This window comes from Balaenoptera physalus, assembly GCF_965194825.1.
Source record: "Balaenoptera physalus genome assembly, chromosome: 20".
Taxonomy (NCBI): Eukaryota; Metazoa; Chordata; class Mammalia; order Artiodactyla; family Balaenopteridae; genus Balaenoptera; species Balaenoptera physalus.
The window spans coordinates 9,255,320-9,279,111 of record NC_138901.1 but is presented as its reverse complement, the minus strand read 5'-3'; the positions used below and the strand labels follow the sequence as shown (position 1 = coordinate 9,279,111).

Genomic DNA, 23,792 nt, shown 5'->3' with positions numbered 1-23,792 from the left:
CATGAAAAAACCCAGAAGACAATACGGAAAATTTATGCTCATAAGGTCATCACATCACATGTAAAGCTATTATTTTCTCTGCCCAAATTAAGGGCAATGCCTCAAATAAAGAACAGAGATTACTGATTACCAAAGCAAAACCCATTATAAAGTGTCCAACACTTAGACACTAGCTACTCCACAGCAGGGATACAATACACAAGTCAATGGTGTTTCGAAACAGGATTATATCTGATTCCTCTTCCCCCTAACTATGAGAACATCTAGGGTCTCACTAAGGCATTGTGTTCAGCTGGCTCTTTCATTGGTCACCAATGCAAAGACAATGTTTAGAAGAATTTACTAAGGACTGTTTTGTTTCTGAATAGGCTTATACAGAGGTTTTCAAGTTACTTAGTGCAGCTCCTTGAGGGGCAAGGGATGGGGAAGTGTTTAATTAGGGGAAGCAGCAGAGAGTCCATATAAAATGCATATTTATGTATTCATAAAGAGATGCTTTCAAGGACAGTCAACAAAATGTTAACTGCTAAATATCTCAAGATGGAGGGATTTCTCGTGAACTTTAACTTCTTTTTAGACAATGAGAATATTATTACTTACATTTTTCATCACAGGAGGAAAAATACAGAAAGGATGATTGAAACAACCCCACCCAAGACTAGAAAGCACTGAAGGAAAAAGAGTTCCAGTCACAGAAACATGCTCAGATTCCTAGGAGTGCAGGATACTCAGGGGTACAGAAGGAGGAGGAAACTGGTGAAAGGTGAGGGTGAATCCACTATTTGCATAAAAATCTCCAGGGCTTAACTAAGCAGAGAAAATGCAGCTCCCCCCTGACATCAGGGTGGATGCTGGGCACAAATGCTGGCAGCACAGTGTTTCAAACAAACCGACTCGCTTGCCTGAATCTTAAAACAAAAAGAAAATGACCTTAACAAAGCAATCGCAAGTCAGGATTTGAAAAAACAGGTACTAAATTTAATTTTACTTGTAATTTTGTAAAGCAGAATTTCTAGCACCTGGTTTTCAGATTGGAGTAGGGGAGGAGAAGCATGCTATATATTAGATTAAGCTAATGAAAAAATTTCCAGTGAGATTCAGTTCTCCATATGTCTCTTAAAAGAAGATTCATAGTTCAAGTTCAATGGTTATAGCCAGATATAAAAAACTTTTTAAGCATAATTAATGCTATAATGAAGACTCATCTATTAAGAATGGATTAGGCTAGTTATTCTCTAGGAGAAAGCAGAAAGGTATAATATATGTATGTGTATAACATAAAGAGTTCCCTGAAAATGTTTAAAATAAATCAAAATTTAAAGAAGTTAAGTTTCAGTTATTGAGAAAATTAAGTCAAATATAATGCTAAACAGTGGAGGCACTGCTTTACTAATACTACTATTTATGCCATGTGTAATACTGCAGAGCAAGGAAGTTACTAATTGATATGGTCTAGTTATCTAATTATCAAAATAAAATCAATTCAAACTTCTACTATGTTAATTGATTCAGTGTAGTATATAACCTTATTTATAACTGTAGCCTCTCTCTTAAGAGTATTCAACTCCTGGACTCACTCAAATTGCTAAACTCTTTCCTACATTCTAACAACTCAGGGCCCTGAGACTTCTGGGTGCTGCCCTGTGGTGAGAGCAGGGTTCTCCGGCTTCTTGTGGTTCTGAAGTGGGTCATCACATCTGTCCAGGAAGTCAGAGACCTGGCTCGGGAATCAGAGGCAGGACTGACCCAGCTCTGCTACTCACTAGCTCTGTGACCTTATCTAAGTTACCATACCTCTCTGAGCATCCCTTTCCCGATACAGGATTGTTTTGAAGCATGGTAGGTACTGAGATACAGTGAATGCTTAATGAATGTCTGTCGTGTGCCCTTCCTGGATGCCGTAAGTTCAGGAAGCTTCTGGGCACATCAGCCCTGCTGTTCACTAGCTATACAGTCTTGGGGGCATTGGGCAAACTCTCAGAGCTTCAGTTTACTCGTGTGGACACTGCAGACAGTGCCAACAACAACTGGAACTAATACATGTACAGGGTTTGTCTGAAAGCAGCTGCTGATGAGGGTGCCGGTCTCAGGCCTCCTGACTGCGCACACAGAGCAAGGAGCTGGGCGTGTGAGAGAGCGCAGGGCAAACCTGGCCCTGCCCTTCTGGCTGCACAGAATAGAGTAGGGGAAAGACTCGCAAATGCCAGAAGGTTAGAAAAGCGGACCTACTGCTCTGTGTGAGCACTCATACTGTTCCTACAATATATCTCAACGTTCGGTCAGGCCCAGCTTGTGTTATTTAACACCCATGTCCAGTTGGAAATTCAGAACCACCATCTTGCAGGCAGTTAATTTTGACAGGAACCAGTAATAATGGAGAGTCTGAGAAAAAGTCAGACCTTGGTGCTGCTAATATTTATTAATGAATTACCTAGCAGCGCCGTTAGATTATTTATAATTCAAAAAGCATTTTTTCATTGTTTAGAAGGACGTTAATAATCATCATTATGTTCCGAGGCTAGTTATAGTTAGTACAGTTACTGACAAATTGTATCCAAGGGAGCTGTATTTTAGAGAAGATAAAAGGAAAAGATAAAAACCCAGGAGGGTTTGGAGTCAGCAATGAAAATACTCATCAGAACAGTAATAGAAAATAATAACTCTGTGTAAGGTGGCAGGACAATGTAATTCATGATCGCTATACAATCATAAGCAATTTGTTATTATTTCAGGAGAAAATAATTATTATGACAGTGACAACAGAACACTGCTGGTACTGAATCAGGTTGTAAAAACTTCTCAAAATGTTAAAAAAAAAAAAAAAGGAAATGGATGATTCAGAGCAATAATTCTGTACTTTTAAATGACAATTTTAAGAATCCATTATTTCTCATTCAAGATCATAATTTCAAAACAACCACGTACCACAGCCCTTTGGGCCCTTCTGACAAGTGTTTTGTAAATTCACACTACCACTGAGAGTGTAAGAGAGAAAAACATCCTTTTTGAAAACTATGCTGTCTTTAAATATTCTTTTACATGAAATCCATCTCTTACCGTGGCTCTGCTGTGGAAGCTCTGCGGCCGCCTGCGCTGGGGCCAGACGCCCGGGCTCCCTCGAGGCCTGTCCTTACACTAACTCGAGGCCAAGAGCAAGCCACGTAAGTCACACTGTCGGCCTCAGTTTCTTCATTGTCAATTAACACCTGCCTTGCTCAATTATGAAGTTCAAATGAGATAACATAAACTCTACTTTGAAAACTATAAATGTGAAACAAAAGTGGAGCCTTTGCTGTGGCGCTGCCTGAGACACAAGCCTCTGCAGAGCACGTCTCTGTGTCTACAATGATATGTGACAGTCCAACAGAAATAAAACTTACAATTAATCACAGGCAACCTCTAGTGAGCACCAGCTCTGTGCCAGGCACCAAGCCTTGTCCGTGTGGATCTCACAGAGTCATAAGATAGCTCTATGAGGTGGGAACCATTCACCCCTTACCCTTCTCACTGTAAATATGAGATACCCAAGGCTTAAAGATGTGAAGTGCCTTGCCCCAAATTAAACAGAGCCGGTCTGTGCGAGTCCTGAGCGTGTGCTTCCCAGCACCGGACAGTCCCTGAACACATCAAGTACGAAGTGAGGAGGCTCCGAGAGCGGCTTCCCTCTGCTTGTCCCCCAGCACGTCACACAGAGATGCCCAGGTTCCTGTGGGAACCACGTACGTTCCCACCCACACCCACTAAGACAACCATACGCCAATTCTGGACTTGTAAAATAAAAAAGAAACCTTTCACACATTATTAAGCAAAAAGGGAAGAATATAGAAAGAATATACCTCCTTTTATTATAAATAGTTGGCAAAGAGAAATTGGAAGCTTTAAAAAAATTCAATATCCTTTGGTTGTTCTTACTCAAATTGGACCAACTTTATCAGCTTAATCCTTGATTGGTGGAAATCAAACCAAAGGAAAATTATAAAGCATTGTTTAGAAAGGTAATATAACATTCTTTAGGCATTTTAGATTAAGCATATGCCAATTAAATGCAGATGTAAAACCAATGATAAATGAGGAATTTCACAGGGAATAGTAAGAAGCAGATTCAAAGGCAGGGTGAGATTTTTTGTTTTTAACCACCAATTTAAAAAAAAAGTCATCATCATAAACTTTGGTACTGTCATAAAATGTATCCCCCAAAAATAAAGTAAACTTACCTTTGGTTTTTTGATCAGCAGCCTGAAAAAAAAAAATCAGAAACTCTTTAGGAATAATGTGTAGAATGTACACATCCATATGAAAGTTTATAAGCAGACTTTAATATTGGAAACTTTAAAAACAAGTTTTTGCCCAGTTACCTTATTAAAATTTACTACTGGGAAAAATGTATAATTGTCTACATTCTATTAATTATGTGCCAATATTGATCTAAAGGCAAAAAAATCTATCTGGAAGCTCATTTAAGCTCTGTATTTTAATACAAACTAAAACGTATACAGTTTTAACTATAAGATGCATTAAACCAGGCAAGAACAATACAAATGGCATAACTTGGTACATTAAATGCCCTAAAATTCAAGCATGACCATAAGATTTACAGTAGGACTTTAAATTTGAATATTTACTAGAACAAGTTGTAAAAGAACACTTGCCAAAGCTGCAAAAATTATTTCTAGCTTTTCAAACAAAATCAGTTAAATGGCCCTTAGACATGGTTGCTCTGGACAGTTCAATTTAAGTAAAATAGCATGGACATTCTTTACTACCAATGACTAAAATCAAAGTCCTTCAAAACACAGCTCTAGTATTTCTCATTCCTTAAAAAAGACATTCTGTGGCTGTCACCCTTTATCTATGTCACTAGCACTCTAGATTGAGCACACTGAATTTTAAAAGTAATAACCGAACCTCTGTACTGCAGTGGCTATGATAACGCGGTGAGACACGAGTGATGACAGAAACAATGAACTAGGAACTCTAGCCAAACCTTTTTCTGAGCACCTTCCTTCTTTTTCTTTTCTTCCTGCTTTTTCTTTTTCTTTTCTTCCATCAAACGTTCCTCTTTTTGTGTTTCTTGTTCTTTCTCCCTATTAAAAATAAAGTGGTATTAGTATAATGTCCATTTTAAAATTAAAAAATGAAAAAACGGGCTTCCCTGGTGGCGCAGTGGTTGAGAATCTGCCTGCCAATGCAGGGGACACGGGTTCGAGCCCTGGTCTGGGAGGATTCCACATGCCGCGGAGCGACTAAGCCCGTGAGCCACAACCACTGAGCCTGCGCGTCTGGAGCCTGTGCTCCGCAACAAGAGAGGCCGCGACAGTGAGAGGCCCGTGCACCGCGATGAAGAGTGGCCCCTGCTCGCCGCAACTAGAGAAAGCCCTCGCACAGAAACGAAGACCCAACACAGCCAAAAAATAAATAAATAAATTTATTTTTTAAAAAAATGAAAAAACATTAGCTGCAGAAAGTTTTAAGTCAAACAGAGTTTCACGCGTAGCATAAAGAAGGACATTTTTGAGAAGCGGTGTTAGAAATGGACCTTCAGCCCTCCCCCCACCAGCTCCACTTCTCTGTTAAGTACTAGAGCACGTGGCCCTGACTTCTTTGGCGGCGGTCATTCACTGGCCCACATCTGTTGAACACCAACCTTTTATCAGGCAGTGTACCAGGAATTAAGGGTACAAGATGGAGAAAGACATAGTCCCCAGAGTCCAGCCCCAGACCAATATTTCTACAAGTGCTGTCTCAGGGACCACCATCATCAGAATCTACCTATTAAAAGTGTAGATTCCTGGGTCCCACACTAGCCCAACCAAATCAGAGCCTTTGGAGGTGATTCTTATGCACACCTTTTATGTTGGCTGGACAAAACAATTGTTTTTTAAACAAAGATCCCTACACAGCATGGTGAGCTACTATAAGGGTACACTGGAACATGGCACAGAGCAACACTTGGAAGAGTCAGGTAGCCTATGAGCTACAGCTTAAATGCGGCAAAAGTGTTTGGCTGGCATGGGGTGCTGTGTCAGTTATCAATTCACTGCCTGTCAGCTCCAGATTCACCCTCCAGCACGCGCTTTGCCAATAATGGACCTGTCCCCTCAAGCACTTCTCCTTCCCTGTGAGTGCAATGCAGAGGTTTCCCAGTGAAGGGCGCTAGAGGGGCTTGCAGCAGCAAGGGGCCGTCCCACTGTCTCTGGAAGCTGCAGGGTGGGGTCAGCATGTGGCTATAAGGACACCTGGTGAGGACCCCAGCCACGGACCAAGGAAGGGCAGTCTCTAAGCAAACTTGCAGCTCTGGCGTGATCTAGTGTCACTTTCCAGTGACCCTGTCAACACAGACACTGTGCACTGCGGGCCTCCTGCTACTCGCCCCACTCCCACACCAGTCTCTGTGGCCTTCTCCTAATGATGTGGCCGCGGCCCTCCTGACGGGGATGCCACGTGCTCCGTGCCCGTGGCACTGACACTGCCACGTTGTCTGCACACCTGCACGCCTGGCCATCAACTGCAGCTCGCCACCAGGAGGGCTGCCACCAGGGCTCCCACCTCCTGTGTGCCCGTGTGGCGGGCTACCGGCTTTCCCGGGCTGGAGGAGTGCTTCCTGCTGCCAGCAACTGCCCACTGGCTGACCTGGGAGAAGCTGGGAGCCACTCTGCCATCCAGGGGGCTGCACCTACAGCTTCTTCAGTGAGTGTGAGCTCCAGCCTTGGGGAGGGGCCCCCTCCAATCGGCCCTTCCTCAGGTTCTCCCCCTCAGCCCTAGCTAGCTCTACAGTTGTTCTCTTATCACAGTTTAATTATTCTTTATAATAAACGTTCCCTGTTTATATCACCATGTAGTTTCTGTCTCCTCACTGGGCCAGACTGATACAAGTAGGAAGGAGGATTTAATAGACTCAGCAGAAGCAACAACATGCACAAAAGCCTCAGCAAAACACCACTGTCCACCCATCACCGTTGTTTAACTTATTAATTTTGGAGTTTGTTTTTAACCTGTAAATGTGTTTACAACTACTACATGCATAGGGAATCTCAACCTAGCGTCCGTTTGTACATATTTGAATACCATCGTAATAAAAGTAACTTAAATCAACAAGGTGGCGGTGATGGGGCACTTAGAGATTATTCTTCCTTTAAAACAGTGGTTCTTGGCTGCTCATCAGAATCACCTGGGAAGTTTTAAAAACTTCCAATGCCAAGGCTGTATCCCTTTTCAGTGAAATCAGGGAATTGAACTCAGACATCAGCAGTTTTAAAAGCTTCCAGATGACTCCAATGTCCAACCAAGGCTGAGAAACAACTTTTAAAAGGAAGTCAGTACATTTCCCAAGCTTGGGAACCAGCTATTATTCATTACCTTAGATGATACTTTCCAGGAATATTTTCATGTTAAAGGATGCAGAGACACTAAGAAATCTGTGTTTAAATATTCTTACAAGGTACAGGCAAGCCCTGTGAGTGATGGGTTGGTGCTGTAATCACCACGCTACTGGCACACATCTAGGGAAAAAGTGAACAAATAAAAACTAGGAATGTAGTGGCTGTCCACCGCTACTGTTATACTTTGTTAATCTACAGCATAACAAAAGTCTTAAGTCATCTTCAGATATTAAACTTAATAAAGAAGGCAAGTAGAGCTACATTTAAAAAAAGGTATTCTATAGAAGATGGAATAAAAATGATTTTTGCTTGATTGGATTACTCTGAAAGTTAAATTAATTAGAACCAGCTATTCCCCCAGCAGTACAGTTAAGGTTTTACTGTACTGGTAAAATAAAATGCTGTAAATAAACAGCTCACGTAGCCCTGAGATATCTTACACTTTCCTGCCTGAGCTCATGTTCCTATGACAAAGCACGATTCAAATGTATGAACTTTAATAAAGTTTTATCTAATATCCCCCTAACCAGCACTAATTTCTTCTACCTCTAACTCCTGGTATACAATTCCTGCAATTTTTCATTAATAATTTTTAAAAAATCAACACTGAATCTCATTTTTATTTGTAAAGTAATACACGCTCATGAGAAAACATAAACGGTACCAAAGATACGTTAACAAAAAGACAGATTCTCCCTTCTCCAGTGTCCGCAGGCTCTCTCCTTGGAGGTAAGGAGTTTTTTTTAAGAACATTCTCTCTCTATGTGAATATACAGTTGTGTATCTTTAAAAATGCTTGGATCCCTATTCCTTGACTTATCAATTTGAGATAGTAACAATTTAATTTCTATAATGTTGGATACAGATTTGGTTCTTCAGACCCCTATCTTCCAGCCCATCATGGCTTTGAGTTCAAACGATGAATGGCATTTGCTTTAAAAACAGTATGCTAATGTTCGCTGCAGAGCTAGGTAGGGTACTGTGAGGACATTTAACTTCTTGTGTAGCTGCTTTTTTTCTAGAGTTCCTAACTGTTCTTCTTTTCCTCTTGCGATATCCTCCTTACAAAAACTGTTTCTGTTTTTTGCACATCCGCCCTCCTCCAGTTTAAAGACATGAGCCCTCTGCTCAACTGCATTCCCCAAACTCCTCTCCGGAGCCTCAGTCCAGCTCACTCTGGGCCGGGAGCACTCTGCTAGAGTTTTCTAATATCCTCTAGTTATTTTATTAAAAAAAAAAAAAAAATTTTAATTGTGGTAAAATATACATAAAATTTGCCATCTTAACCATTTTTACGTGTACAGTTCAGTAATGTTAGTCCCATGGTTGTACTACCAATCTCCAGAACTGTTTTCATCTTGCAAAAGTGAAACTCTGTGCCCAAGAAACAACTCCCCACTACACGCCCCCTCTCCCCAGGCCATGGCAACCACCATTCTATTTTCTGCTTCTATTGACTAACCCTAAGTACCACATTGTGGGTTTGATTTGCATTTCCCTAATGATAGTGATATCAAGCATCTTTTCATACGTTTCTTGGACATTTGTGTATCTTTGTGGAGCCTACTCTTTTACCGTAGTTTACGTATTCCTTATTTTTAACTCTGTATCTCTGTATCATTTCTATCAATCCAGATTGATACAGTGGGAAAGGAGGAGCTAACAGGCTAACCAGAAGGAACAGTGTGTGCAAACTCCCCATCATCGCCCATCCATGAATGCTGACCTAAACTTACTAATTCGGTCATCTTGTGACTTCCCTTGTCTTCTGCCTTGAACGATACCCTCAGTTATGCTGGAATTGGCTACCTTTTTGTTTCACTGATGGTTTGGCTGAGCATAAATTCTAGGCTGAAAATCAAGTTTGAAGGCACAGTGCCCCTGTATTCTAGCATTCACTACCTACTCAAGAGAAGTCTGATGTCATTTTGCTTTTTTAGTCCTTTCTAGGTGATTTTCCCCCCTCCAAAGCTTCTTTTCACCCCTGGGATTCTGAAATTTCATGATGATGTGCACCTTGGTATCTTTCTCCCCCATTATTTGTGCTTAGTATTTGGCTGATGCTTTCCATATAGAGACATTTCTTTCAGTTCTCTATTTTATTGAAAACATCTTCTGTTTTCTGAACAACACATATTAAGTTTCTTGGAGGGATCATCATAATTTATCTTTATGTTTTCTACTCTTTTTTGTTATTCTCAATTTTCTGAGTGCTTAACTGAACTTGGTGTTCCAGCCCTTCTACTGAGCTTCTTATTCCATGATATTAAAATTTTACATAACTTCCTTATTCTCCAGTTGCTCTTTTCCCACAATACCGGGTTCTTGTTTTATGGACGCAAATCATTTTTATGCTAGCAGAGGATATGAATTAGGGTTTTTCTGAAGTTCTGCTAAATTTTCTGCATTGTTTCCTTTCTGAACAGTTCTTCCCTTAGACTCCCTTTGATGTGAGAGACTTTTCTCAATTGTCTGGTCATCTTTGGTTTGACCATTCAGGCTTAAAAAAAAAAAACCCAAAAAACCAATTAGTTTTGTGTGCATGGGCTGGACTTGTTTCCTCATTGGCTTTGCTTTAGGGAGACAGGTTGGGGAGCTGGCTATTTCGCTAAAATAGCCTCAAAGGCGAAAACATGCAGCCTTTCCCCTGATTACCAGGGTGCTTTATTCAAAGTATTAGCTAGTAGACTTTAACCACCTAGAACTGCTGAAATTTTAGATGTCATTATTCTGCATTCTGACCATAACCTCCTCTCCTTACTATTTCCACTGTACCCATTCATTATCTTTACCAAAAACTCCTATTCCTTGTCTTCCATTTTCTTCTAAGTTATTTTCATCAGTTCCTTTACCGGAGAGCCTAAACCTTAAGATCATCTCATATGTTCACTAATTCAGTCACTCAGGAACTATACAACTAGCATATGCTATTTACTGTGGTAGGCACCAGGGACAAAAAGAGGGATTGATTCATTTAACAAATATTATAGCAGAGATTACAGCAGTGACAAGGCAGAGTTCATACGCTTTTAAGGATATTCATATAAATAATGCATCAAATAAATGATCACTATTACAACAGTGATATGTACAAAATGCAACGAGAACATAAAAGTCTGCTGGCTGATGCCCTCCTGCTTATGTTATCTTTCTACTATAGTTAAGGGGGTGTTATGTCCTGCTTTTAATGAACATTGTGTGCTTCCTTCTGTACTCTGGGCTGTAAGTACCTTGGTGGCAGGACTGTCTTCTGTCTCTGTGGCACCAAGAAAAGCCTGTCATCATTCACGACATTTCTAGTACCAACTTCTGGTCCATAATCTCAGGTGAAATTTATACTGGAAAAAAAATCTTCTGTATTTTCTTTTCAAGGGAAACTTCATTTTCTGAAATGACCAAGTAATATTTAATAAATTTCTATCTACCTTTTGAGGCTGGTAAGAAGATTATAAACTGTATTTTTTTTCTATGTGGAGAAGTTGTGAGATTTACAAGTCAAGCTGTAAGGGAAATAAAGAAGAGGGATAGCCAGGTTGGGAGAATTTCACTTTTAAATTTTAATTTCAACTTAAAAAATTAAATTTAAATACATATGACTTTATATACATGTGTACATATAAACTTATATATTTTTTCCCAATATAACCTTTGCTTTTGTTTCTCATTTGCTTGGCATCCCTTACTCATTCTTTCTTCTCCCTCCACATCCATCTCAAAGGTTCACTTCTCCATATCCTTCTCATATCCTTCTGTGCCTCTCTCCATGCTCATGTAATTACATGGAAACATACATACCTATATACTTTTACAAAGGATTTTATTTGATCATTGTTTTGTAACACAGGGATCATGTTATGTAAACTTTTTTGCATCTTGCTTTTCTCATTCAATATGTGTCTCTCTCTCCTCATCCCCTCTCCCAACTGATAGATCTAATCCATATCCATTATTTCTAATGGCTACATAACATACCATGGTGTGAATGTTACCGTATTCTATTCAGTTATTCCTCTATTCATACACATTCACTTCATTTCCAGTTTATCACCATTACAAATAACTCCAGCTTTAGTCTATCTAGCTTCTGCTAAAGAAAACAGCATTGCTTTAATTAGTGATATAGCTAATGCTTCAGTAATAGTGAAAACTAGGTAAGGAGAAATCTCATACGGGGCTCAACTTCAGGACCCAGAGCAAGTCTGAAGGGGCAAAATGGACATAAATTACCTATACTTTGTGTGGCAAGGCATACTGTCATGGGTCCCTAGTATACTGAATTCTATTGAAAGAAAATATTTTTAATAATCTGGATTTTCAAGATGCATATTTCTTTTATTCTCAAATAGTTTAGCAATCACTGGATTAGGAGGCTTTGGGTGGAGAAAGAAGCCACACTCATATTTTGGAGGCAGCTAGAAGAAGGAAGCGTTGGGAGGTAGGAGACTGCCCATAAATGGAGACTCTGTGGGTATCAATCATCTCAGTATTCCTAGCTAACTACACTTTTTCCCAGGGAAACATGATTTGACAGCTGTAGCCACCCTATGCCAAAGTATTCTAGGTGGAAAGTCTTCCAAATTTCCAGTCTTTTATTAGTTGATTACTCCCTTTTTGCAAATGAACAGGATTCAAAAAAGAGGGTGGGCTTGTTCTTGCCTGTGAGGTTTAGTCACCAGAAACTGTAACCTAGTTTCACCTACAGGACACATCACAGCTTATGCTCTGAAGTTAGACTCCAATGTCATGTCATTAAAATATTCACTAATTCAGTGTGTGTGTGTGTTATATGCCATTATATACAGTTTGGCTAATTCAATTAGAATTTCCTGGCGGGGTTTACGTTAGGAAGAGCTGGTTAAGTGTTATCAGGCAAAATTAAAAGGGAAGGGGAAGGAAGAGGTATCCTGTCCAGTTGTCAAATAAATATTTAAGATTCTTAATTTTTCAACATGTGTTTGAATACGTGATACACCCTTGTGGGCAGTACGGAAAGGATAAGACATAAAATAGTCTTACACCTTGAGGGGCACAGAATCTAATAGGAAAGTGACAGTAAAGCTTGAATTATCCTTAATACTTGATAGACTATGGAAATAAACAGAATAATGTAGTAGACAGCTTATGCTTGAGATTCAGAGTCACAGAACTAGGTTCGAAAGTGAAGGTCACTAGCATAGGAGGTCAAGAACCTGTAGGCTCAAGTACGGGCTGGACTGGGTAAAAGAACTGGACTGTCATGCAGTCATTCAGCGTGACACCAGGACGTGGGGTGGAAAAGGGCACCACAGCTCTGACAAATAGGAGCAGAGGGTGGAAGGAAGAGTTTTTATTTGAGGATTAAAGGAAAACATAGTTAGAGAGAATCTAAGGTCTCCTGATGTTCACACCTTTGTATAATGCCCTCTCCGTGAGTGTGGGAGGGACCCGTGACTTGCTTCTCACCGCTAGAATATGGCAAAGGTGATGGAATGCTGCTGCCTTAACTACATTTATAAGACTCCATCTGTTTAGCAGACTTGCTTTAGTCTCCCTTTCAGGTGTTAGCTTTGAAGAAACAGCTGCCATGAGTCCTACTGCTGCAAGGAAATGAACTCTCCCAACAGCCTGAGTGAGCTTGGAAGCCCACCTTTCCCCAGTCAACTCCCCCCCAACAAACACCCCGCCCATGAAAACCCAGACCTGGCCTTGACTGCAGCCTGCAGCGGGTCCAGCTAACTAACCCATGCCTAGCCTCCTGACCCACAGAAACCGTGAAATAATGAATATGTATTGCTTTAAGTTTGTGGTAATTTGTCATGCAGCATAGAAAACTAACACAGGTCGTGATTTAAGACTTCCGGGGCCAGCCAAGATGGAGTAAGCCCACCACAGCCTCTCTGCCACTGATTACCACAAAAGACTGGATGAGGTACAATATAAATTCAAAAATACAAACTATGAAAAGTAAACAAAAGCAGGTGGACTAGGCAGAGGAGTCAAAACTTGGGGAGGTGACTGTATGGGGGCGAGTTTCTCACCTCCTCTCCTCTTGAAGCTGGTTTGTTGTAATTTTGACCGAAGGTGGGCCCCAGTCACAGAGCTGTGCTGTGCTGTGGTGGCCCAGGCAGCTGAAACCGAGAGAAGCCCATCTTTCTGAACAGAGAATTAGGAAACTGAGCTCTTGTGAGCTAGACAGTGTGGGGGACCCAGAGAGCAATCGTCTGGAGGAGACCCCGAAAGTCTGTGCATAAACCTTCAGAGTTCTGGGTTCACCTTCGAGTCATGCACGTGTGGGACAGACCCAAAACAGCGAAGCAACTGCTTTGAAAACTGAACTACAACTTCAACTACCCTCCCCTCTTCTCCCCCAAGTCTTGGACTAACCCGAGTGGCACATGGGTGGGCAAGGCCCAAAGCAGCATAGCATAGTGAAAGCTACGGAAACTGAACGACATTTGAACCACTGCCCACAGAAGGCGAGACAGACTTTGTGGTCTGAACCTAACTGGGTTGACTGCCTGCTAAAACAAAAACAAAACAAAATAACAACAGCAGAATCAACATGCTCTAGAGGAGTTTAATAGGACTCAAAGTCTATACAACATATTCAGAATGTCCAGGATAAAATCCAAAACTACTCTTCATACAAAGAACCAGGAAAATGTGGGCAAACTGTCAGGACAAAATACAAGGGATGCCAACTCCCAGATGACCCAGGTGTTGGAATTATCAGACAAAGACTTTAAAGCAGTTATTGTAACTATGCTCCAGGAGGCAAATAAAGGTAAATGCCCTTGAAACGAATGGGAATATAGGTGTTCACAGCAGATAAATAGAAACTGTAAAAACAGAAGTGGAAATTTTATTCATTCATCCATTCACTTATTTTTTACTTTCTGTCTGTGCTACGCAGCTTGCAGGATCCTAGTTCCTTGACCAGGGATCAAACCCCCATCCTTGGCAGTGAAAGCGCAGAGTCCTAACCACTAGCCCGCCAGGGAATTCCCTCAAGTGGAAATTTTAGAACTGAAAAATAAAGTACCTGAATTAAAAACTTCACTAGATGAGTGCAATGAAAGAATGAATGACAGAAAAGTTTGTGAACTTAATTCAAGCAAAAGAAATGATCTGAAGAACAGACAGAAGAAAGACTGAGAAACATGAAGAGTCTCAGGGACCATGGGACAATACCAAAAAGGTCCAACATTCATGTCATTAGGGTTCCAGGAGTAGAGGAGAAAGAGATTGGTGAAGAAAAATAAATCTGAAAAAATAATGGTGGAAAACTCCCCAAATTTGGTGATATAAATAAATTTACAGATGCAAAAAGCTCTGTGAACTCCTAATAGGATAAACTCGGAGAAAACCACACTCAGATATATCATATATTAAGTACAAGCAGCCAGATTCAAAAGGATATGTGCTGTATAGTTCCATTTATATGACAATCTGGAAAAAGAGAAAAATTATAGGACCATAAAACAGACCTGTGATTGCCTGGGGCTGGGGAGGGAGGAAGATATTACTACAAAGGGGCAGAGAGCAAGGGAACTTTGGAGGATGACAGAACTATCTTGAATCTTGATTATGATGGTGGTTATATACACCTATAAACATTACATATATATAATGTATGCATTTGTTGAAACTTAGATAACTGTACACTAGAGAGTGAATTGTACTGTACGTAAACTTTTTAAAAAAGTGAATAAAAACAACAAAAATAAAAAACAAAAGCAAAAAATAATGATTTGTAAATGGTCACTGGGCAGGGCAGGGGAGGTGGTGGTTCTGGAGAATGTTGAATCCCTCCCTCATGCATCTTCTTCTCCCTCCATTCCTGGCCTAATGAGAGATGGGGTTTCAATTAAATGGAGGGGGAGACATGGAGTGAGTTGCGAGGGTACAGAGTTAAAGATAAAGATCTTCATTTACCACAGAACCGGTGTACCATAAGACACAGGGGGAAGATGTGGAGAAAAGGACGAGACACTGATTGGGAATGCTGACTGCAGGAACCTTTATTTTAGAAGGATGGAGAAGCATCACAGAGATCTGAAGAGAGGCATGGCAAAATCAGCTGGCCTCAAGGTATTCCAAAAGAACTCTGACATTATTTTCATTTTAGTGCCTAATACAGACTTACTACTGTGGCTAAAACACCAAACCAGAACAAAAGCCAGCAGCACCCTTAGTAGGAAGCAGTCTGACTGACCAGACTTCTTAGCAGTCCCTCTCATCAGATAAACACACATTATGGTGCTTGCTGTCTAACCACTGACAGATATATCCACTTCCCTGTCCCACTAATGCTTCTCTACATCTTATTATCTTCTTCCATTGGCTTTTTGTCACAGAGCAAATGATGTCCCTCATTTGGTAGGCTTTTCTCTGAACAATAAAGTTGATTACCTCCGTCTGTTATTTTTGCCGCTAAGCTTCCTTTACTCCTCCCTTTGGAAATTGTACCCCAATTTCCCCCAGAGTACCAGTCCTTCTCTCATGCTAATGTTTAGGACAGTGGCTCCAGAGATGTGTCTGGCCAATCAAAAAGCACTGCATTTCCTGGGCCACAGTGATTAGATTCAGGATGACTCTGCATGTGAACCTCACAGGAAGGACTTTGAACGGAAACTCAAGGCCTTAACCACAGAGGGCCTGGAAATGAAGCTGACGCCAAGGAAGAGAAGCAAAGAAATGGCGTGAGAATTAAGTCTTGGTAACGTATGTCCTTTGAGCCCAGGAACAAGTTGTTCCTGTGGCCTGGTACCTCAGTGCCTTGCCCTTGCCTGGTTCTACTAGGCCAGTCAAGACACTCCTTGGAATGTGAATCCTGAACTGAGTGGCAAACAGCTGGGACAGATCCATCTCAGCGACTGCAGCCTCCAGATCTGTCCATTAGCACTTGCTACCTAGATTTTGCAGGCTGAGGAGCCCGGCTTCTCAGTTTTTCCTTCAATGATGTCAGCCACCTCATATCATTCCAAAGTCCCTCTTCCCCTCCCCCCTTAATTTGTACAGAGTCACTTTCTGTTGCTTGTAACCAAAGAATCCTGATAAATACAGTTTCTCAACAATCTATTTATTTAATTTAGACTTACTCAGTAAAAGTAAGTGCTGACTGGATCTAGCACTATTTAATTATGATGTCTCAAAACTAATCATGTTCAGTAAACATTTTTAACCACTATAAAAACTGCTTTAGAATTACTATATCACATGTCAGTTACAAGTACAGAAGTTATAAGTACTTTTTTTGTTTTTTTTTTGGCCGAGCCACACAGCATACAGGATCTTAGTTCCCCGACCAGGGATTGAACCCGTGCCTTCCACAGTGGAAGCGTGGAGTCTTAACTGCTGGACCACCAGGGAAGTCCCTAAGTACCATTTTGTGAAAACCTTTTATTTCATTTCTGAGTTTAAAGTAGCCTCAAATTAAGTCAGAAAATGACACTATACTTTTTATTGTTGCTCCATTTTCATCGTCAATTTACATAATGATACTTGAATATGTGTACTTTAAATATGCTTAAAATAATAGAAGCAAATCTCCAAGCAATCTCTCAGATACAGTAGTCCTGGCTGGCACATCCTGGCATGTAAGCCACAGAGTGGTTATTAATAATGATCAGGATTTCATTGTTTGCTAGAAAATTTTAAAATAGGTACTGGGTAACCAATGACAAGCATGCTTTACCCAAAAGTGTCTACTTCCAGCTACTAAGGAATGTGGAGGTGGGGAACTGTGCTGGCTATTGATCTACTGCCGCTCAGCTCCACGCTCAGCTTTTTGCCCACTCTGTGAAAACTGGGACCTTTAAACATTTTCCTTTGCCAGCTGGCACGATGTTAAGCTTTTTCAACAGAGGGTGCTAGAGAGACACAGCAGGAAAAGAGTTTTGCTCTTGGCTGACTCCTAAAGCCCTCTCCCTCCCCCACCCTGAGAACTTCCCAGTGGTCCCCCCACCCCCGCTATGCTCAGTGACTTTTCTGCCATCCCTTGTGCTCTCTCCAGAGGTCTGGATCTCAGCCAGGGGGGCTCTCACTGGGCACCCCATCTCAGCCCTGCGGGCAGTGGCTACTCCTTATACCGCCATGCCTGAAAAATTTAAAGCTTTCTCTACTGACTAGCAAATCCCTCATTACTCCAATCCCGTTAGACTTAGCAATTCTTTATATTCAACGTTCCCTGTTCATGTTACCGTTTGGTTTCTCTCTCCTGACAGAAGAATCCTTAAATTAGAGCCTATTTCAATCCTGTCAACAAACCGGAGACTTTTTAATATTGCCACACTAATGAATAAGTAAAATTCACAGATGTGCCTAAATAACAAATAAATGACATCAAATATAAAACAAGTTAAATTTAATTAATAGCACATAGACCTGAAGTACGAAACCTGATAGGTGGGGAAAAAGACTCTCTTTGCCTGGATTTGCCTAATATCACTTGCCCAGTATTTTCTGTTTGACTCAATAATATTTCTATGCTCTAAAACTTGTGATACATCTGGGCAAATTTAGAGAAGGTTCTCCTTCATGATTATGAAGAAGAAAGAACAAAGTCCTGGCACCATATAACCGCAGGCCACTCATTAAAATGATGAAACAGATACCTGGGGCAGTTATCAATGAGAGAGCTGGACTGCAGATCATTTCCAGGGTAACTTTCTGTTTAAAAATGCTGCAATTCTGGGACTTCCCTGGTGGCGCAATGGTTAAGAATCCGCCTGCCAATGCAGGGAACACGGATTCGAGCCCTGGTCTGGGAAGATCCCACATGCCGCGGGGCAACTAAGCCCGTGCGCCACAACTACTGAGCCTGCGAGCCACAACTACTGAGCCTGCGTGCCTCAACTACTGAAGCCCGCGTGCCTAGAGCCCGTGCTCTGCAACGAGAAGCCACCGCAATGAGAAGCCGAAGCACCGCAACAAAGAGTAGCTCCAGCTCGCCGCAACTAGAGAAAGCCCGCGCACAGCAACAAAGACCCAGTGCAGCCAAAAATAAATAAATAAATAAATAAAATTTAAAAACAAAAAAAAAACTCTTTAAAAGAAAAAAAAATGTTGCAATTCTGTGAACTAAAAGGACTGTTAACTGTGGATTCAATTTCCGGAGCCATTAAACTAACCTGTGCTCAAAGTTGGATTCTAATTTGGGAGAGCAGGCAAGTGCACAAGACCTGGGCAGAAATAGCTTTATGACAATCTGCACAATGGAAAAGTCAAATATAAAAAGAGATGATACCACCACCATCCACCCAGTCCCCTGATCCAGAAACATCTGTGAAGCCAGGGTTTATATGAAAGGATAGTAGGAAAGAAGGTTTCAAGGGTCTGCGCTGGAGTCATGAGGTGATAAAGGCGTCAGATGCCTGTCTAAACAGTTTCTACAAAGAAACCTAAGGCAGGAGATAAATTATATGACCAATTTTATTTGTGCAGAAAAAACACAGGTACTGAAAGGGATTGTTAATATTTCACATTAAAAATGTGAAATACAAAGACTCATTTCAGAAATGATTAGGAAGAAAACCTACCTGAAAAATATCAGTTATTAAAAGAATTAAATTTTCTGTTTTGTTTTTTAAACATACACCAGGTTCATATGACCAAAAATAAAGAAACAAAACAACGAAGTCTAGACAGAGGTCCTATGGGAACCTAATTAAGAAAAAAAGTGTTCTATAATTTGCCATGGTGCTCTTATATAATCAGGTCTAGTCCTTAGTCATTCATTCAACAAACACAAAACAGTGAACTGTCCACTGGACCCTGACTTGTTCAGTTCTATACTTTGAATAGTAAGAAGTATTTACTAGTCACAGATTGTTGTGTCAGTACCTTAAACTACAGCCTGGGAATTACTGTCTTAAATCAACAACTCTAATACTCAAAGTATGTAAACTTGTATGACCTGGATGTCCAATACTATGTTCACATACCAATTTAAAAGAGCAAATGTTTCCTATTACTCTCACAAAGTCAACTCTCTGCTAGTTGCCACCATTTTGGTTTTCTGGTTTCTTTAAAGAAAAAAAAAACAAAAAAAAAAAAACAGAGTTCACCTCCTTAAAGGACTCTAATGGAACCACATCTGGTAATGGATTAGTATAAGTGCTCAGAGCTAACCTACAATCTGCCTATTATAGTGAAGCAATGAGCAACTTACTAAAATTATGTTACTATTAATGATTCAATTCCTCACTCTGTTCTTTATGGCTTCTCATTAAAACCATGAGAACATACACCAGTTCTACAAAGGAAGAAAAAGTTTCCCTAGCACTCAGGTCCAGAAATAAGTTTTCCAGGGGATACCTCTCCCAGGTGACATAGAGTCAGGCTCTAGACAGCTTCTTTCAGGCCCTAAAGCATGCACATGGCCAAAAGCATGATGGGAAAACTCAGGGAACTGTCAAAAAAACTCAGCAATTCTCTGGGGAGCCAAGGTACATGGTCCAGGTATGAAGGTTTCTGATGGTTTTGCTGAATCCAAAGATAAAACCTAGAAAATCAAACAATCCTCCATAGATACCAGGTTCAACTGAAAAATACTAGGGCAGAAAAATAGTTTGAGGTTGTAGTCTTTGGAAAAACTAATGATAGCAATAGCTATCATTTAGTAAACACTGGGCTTGCAAGGCCTCTTCAGTAGATGACCCCAATGACTCCTCAAAACAACTTTGTTTTGGACAAACACCTGCATCTTAAAGGAGGTGACTGAAGCTCAGAGGAGCTCGGCGAGTAGCCCACTGTGACGCAGACAGTAAGTGACTGACTCTCAAGCACACGCTCCTTCATCAGGCACAATGCATCCCTAAAGAGCACATATGCTTTGCTGTACGTAGTCCAAGAGCAAGAGCCATGTGCTTCAGATTGAAGACAAGCTGACAGTAAGGCTGACCCCACTTTTTGGAAATTGAAGAGTCCAATTAAGACAATCTCTTAGATGATACACTAGTTACAGTACAGGCAGAGCCACTATAACTAAGAGACCCCAAAATACAATGTCCTCAAGACGTTTCTCCCCCAAGTCCGGAGGCTGGCCAGGTACCTTTGTTCCAGGAAATCATCTAGCGACCCAGTTCTTTTCATTCACTAGAAGAGGGAAAAGAAGAACTGCAGAGCAAATCATTTTCTTTTTGGTTCATGCCCTGGAAGTTCATACATTATTTCTGCTCATATCCAACTAACCAGAACTTTATTCATATGCCCAAATCTAGATACAAGTATGGCTGGGGAAATCTAGGTGTGCTCATCTAAAATTTCTTCCAAAAGGAAGGAGAAAATGCATTCCTGGGGGAAAATTAACAGTTTCTAGAACTGATGGAGAGCTTCCCCATCTCTATGTGAAGATAAAAAGTAGGTAATTTTTCCAAAACAAAACAGATATACATACACAGATACAGATTTGAGTTTGTGTGTTACTTGAACAAATGATACATAAATCAAGTCCCCAACATTCAACTCTATAGAATATGAGCAAAATGATTTTGGGCAGAAACTTCTTCAAGGGATCAAGATGTCACCAGTTACTTGCTATGGCTACAGAAAAATCCTAGTAATGCTTCTACAGAATGATTGAGCATCACAAGGTTTCCAGTAAATCTTCCAGAATGAATTTGTTATAAAAATACCAAATTTTATCTAATCTAAGATGCTTTCAAATATAAGATGCACCATTATTTTTTATGCACTAAGAAAGAAAAACGTTGCCAATTACACCATGACATACCATTGTCTATAAGATGCATGCCAATTTCAGAGATGTTAAAAGTGGGAAAAATGTGTTTCTTAGAACAAATGAAATACAGTATGCCCCTGAAATAACAAATCAAAGTGATCTACCCTATGAAATTACTGGACAAAAACCAATTAAATTTTAGAAAATAAACTGCTGCTACTAGGCCATTATTTATGATGATAATATAAATAAATATATGGAGGTCATACATACACTTCATGAATTTTTAAAAAACCCACTCAATTCTATGGGAAAGTCAGACAGCTACTTTCATAACACATGAATTACAATTTGCTAAGAAGCACAGGGCAGGGGCTTCCCTGGTGGCGCAGTGGTTAAGAATCTGCCTGCCAATGCAGGGGACATGGGTTCGAGCCCTGGTCCGGGAAGATCCCACATGCCGCGGAGCAACGAAGCCCGTGCGCCACGACTACTGAGCCTGTGCTCTAGAGCCCGCGAGCCACAACTACTGAGCCCGCACGCCTAGAGCCCGTGCTCCGCAACAAAAGAAGCCACCACAATGAAGCCTGTGCACTGCAATGAAGAGCAGCCCCCGCTCGCCGCAACTAGAGAAAGCCCGCGCACAGCGATGAAGACCCAACACAGCCAAAAATAAATAAAAATAAAATAAATTAATTAAAAAATATATATATAAAAAGAAGCAGCACGGGGCATTGTGAGAGCACATGAGGGAGGAGGGTGCTGGACTAGTCAGGAGAGCACGGGAGGTTTCCTGTGGAGGTGAGCTAAGCTCTGAAGGATAACTAGCTGAACTGGCAGGGGAACAGCATGGATGAAAGCTCTACGGTGGAAAAGAAATACGGCACGTTTTGAGAACAGCAAGATGACTACTGAGCCTAAAGCATGGGGACAATGAAGAAATGGCTAAAACAAGTCTGGTGGGATAAACGTGAGTTAAAGTTTTTGGTCTTATCCTCAGAGCAGTGAGAAGTTACTGAAGAATCTTCAGCAAGAGAATAAAAATCATATTTGTCTTTTTACGAGGTCATTCTAGCTACCACATGGAGAATGGAATATACGTGGATAAGAGTGGACCAGTGGAAACCAATGAGTAGGCTCTGCTGTCAGTCTAAGAGTTTAGAATTGGTAGTTTAGATTTGGGGAGCAGCAGAGGATTTGGGGATGGAAAGCAGGGTTTGAAAATTATTTAGGAGATAAAATGAATAGAACGTGGTGATTAACTGCATATGGGCATAAGGGAGAGGGGGGCATCGAGAACAGCCCCTGGGTTTCTCACCAGTGTGACTAAGTGTATGGCATCGTTCAAGATAAACACTGGAGAAGAACACCCTGAATTTGAGATGCTTGAGCATTAAACTGGGAAGGGAGCTGGCAGCTCAATATATAATTCTGGATTCAGAGGAAAGATTTGGGCTGGACAGAAATCTAGGGAGCTGTCAATGCAGAGATAAATCAAAGCCATGGCCACAGCTGAAATCAGGTAGGGATGGGGTTAGAGTAAACAGAAAAGAGGGCCTGGGACAAAGACTTAAGGAACATCAGCATTCAGAGGTCAGACTCAGGAGGAGGAGACTGTCACTCAAACACCCATCCATTATTTATGCATCAATTCTTTATTAGTAACTGGCCACAATATGCCAGACTCTGTTTTAGGTATAAGGATACCCAGTGAACAAGATACATAAGCTTCCTATTATTAAGGAGCTTACAGTTTAGTGAGTAACCAAATAAAAAGCACAAGAAAATAAGATAATTTCAGTTTGTGACAGTGCTATGAAGAAAATAAAATTGGCATCGCAACTCAAATTCCATGATGGCATGACATCAGTGATGAGATTTCCAAAATGATGAGTAATTACTGAGAACGTTCCAGACAAAGTATAATCTTCCCTCAACTTACACGAGAGCTGCTTTCCTGGGAAATTCAGTATATATCACAACAGCACACACACACACAAACTGTATATACATGTAAAATAGGTTCTGTGTGAGAATAAACAAATTTTTCACCTACCTAAATATCCAGAGGGCTATCCAAAAGTCATCAGGGATGTAGTACCAGTCTTTACTGTATGGGACTGGTCCAGGTACTACAGAACATCTAGGATCCTTGGCTCCTAACCCACTAAATGCCACTGTGCCTGAACCCAATCGTGCCATAGCTCTAAACACATCTCCATATTTCCAAATGCCCCCCAAAGGAGTTGGTACCTCTCCTGCTGAGAACTGCTGCTTTAAGGCAACGAAGTACACCCTGCTAAATGACACAAATTCCAAGAAATGGAGAGGCACTGAGGTATCCACACTAATGAATTCTAGTTGTAGACATTTCCATGAAGTGGCAATCAATCACTCTTTTTCATTCGATATATACAGTTGACCCTTGAACAACATGGGTTTGAATTGTGCAGGTCCACTTATATGTGGATTTTTTCAACAAATACATACTACAGTACTACACGATCTGAGGCTGGTTGAATCCAAGGTTGTGGAACCACCTATATAGAGGGCCGACTGTAAAGTTACATGCAGATTTTCAGTTGTGCAGCGGACTGGCGCCCCTAACCCCCACACTGTTCAGGGGTCAACTGTACTTACTATGTGCCAGACAATGTTCTGGTCCCTGCCTTCACAGAGCTTACATTTTAGAGTTTCTTGTCTTTTCTGGATATATGCCCAGGAGTGGGTCTGCTGGATCATATGGTAAC

General features: G+C 40.9%; 1 protein-coding gene across 8 annotated transcripts in view; it reads right to left on the bottom strand.

The window, feature by feature from the left end:
• TNRC6C (trinucleotide repeat containing adaptor 6C) overlaps positions 1–23,792 on the bottom strand; it is a 138,169-nt gene that overhangs the window by 86,987 nt on the left and 27,390 nt on the right. For 7 of the 8 annotated variants that reach the window (XM_082442962.1, XM_082442964.1, XM_082442963.1 and 4 more), the window contains exons 2-3: positions 4,985–5,084; positions 4,215–4,236 (exon numbers count right to left, since the gene is read on the bottom strand). In XM_082442962.1, the coding sequence (XP_082299088.1) occupies positions 4,215–4,236; positions 4,985–5,047 (85 nt within the window). In that variant the 5' untranslated portion in view covers positions 5,048–5,084. Of the gene's footprint in view, positions 1–4,214; positions 4,237–4,984; positions 5,105–23,792 lie in introns of those variants that run through there. The other variant, XM_082442961.1, reaches the window with a different exon arrangement.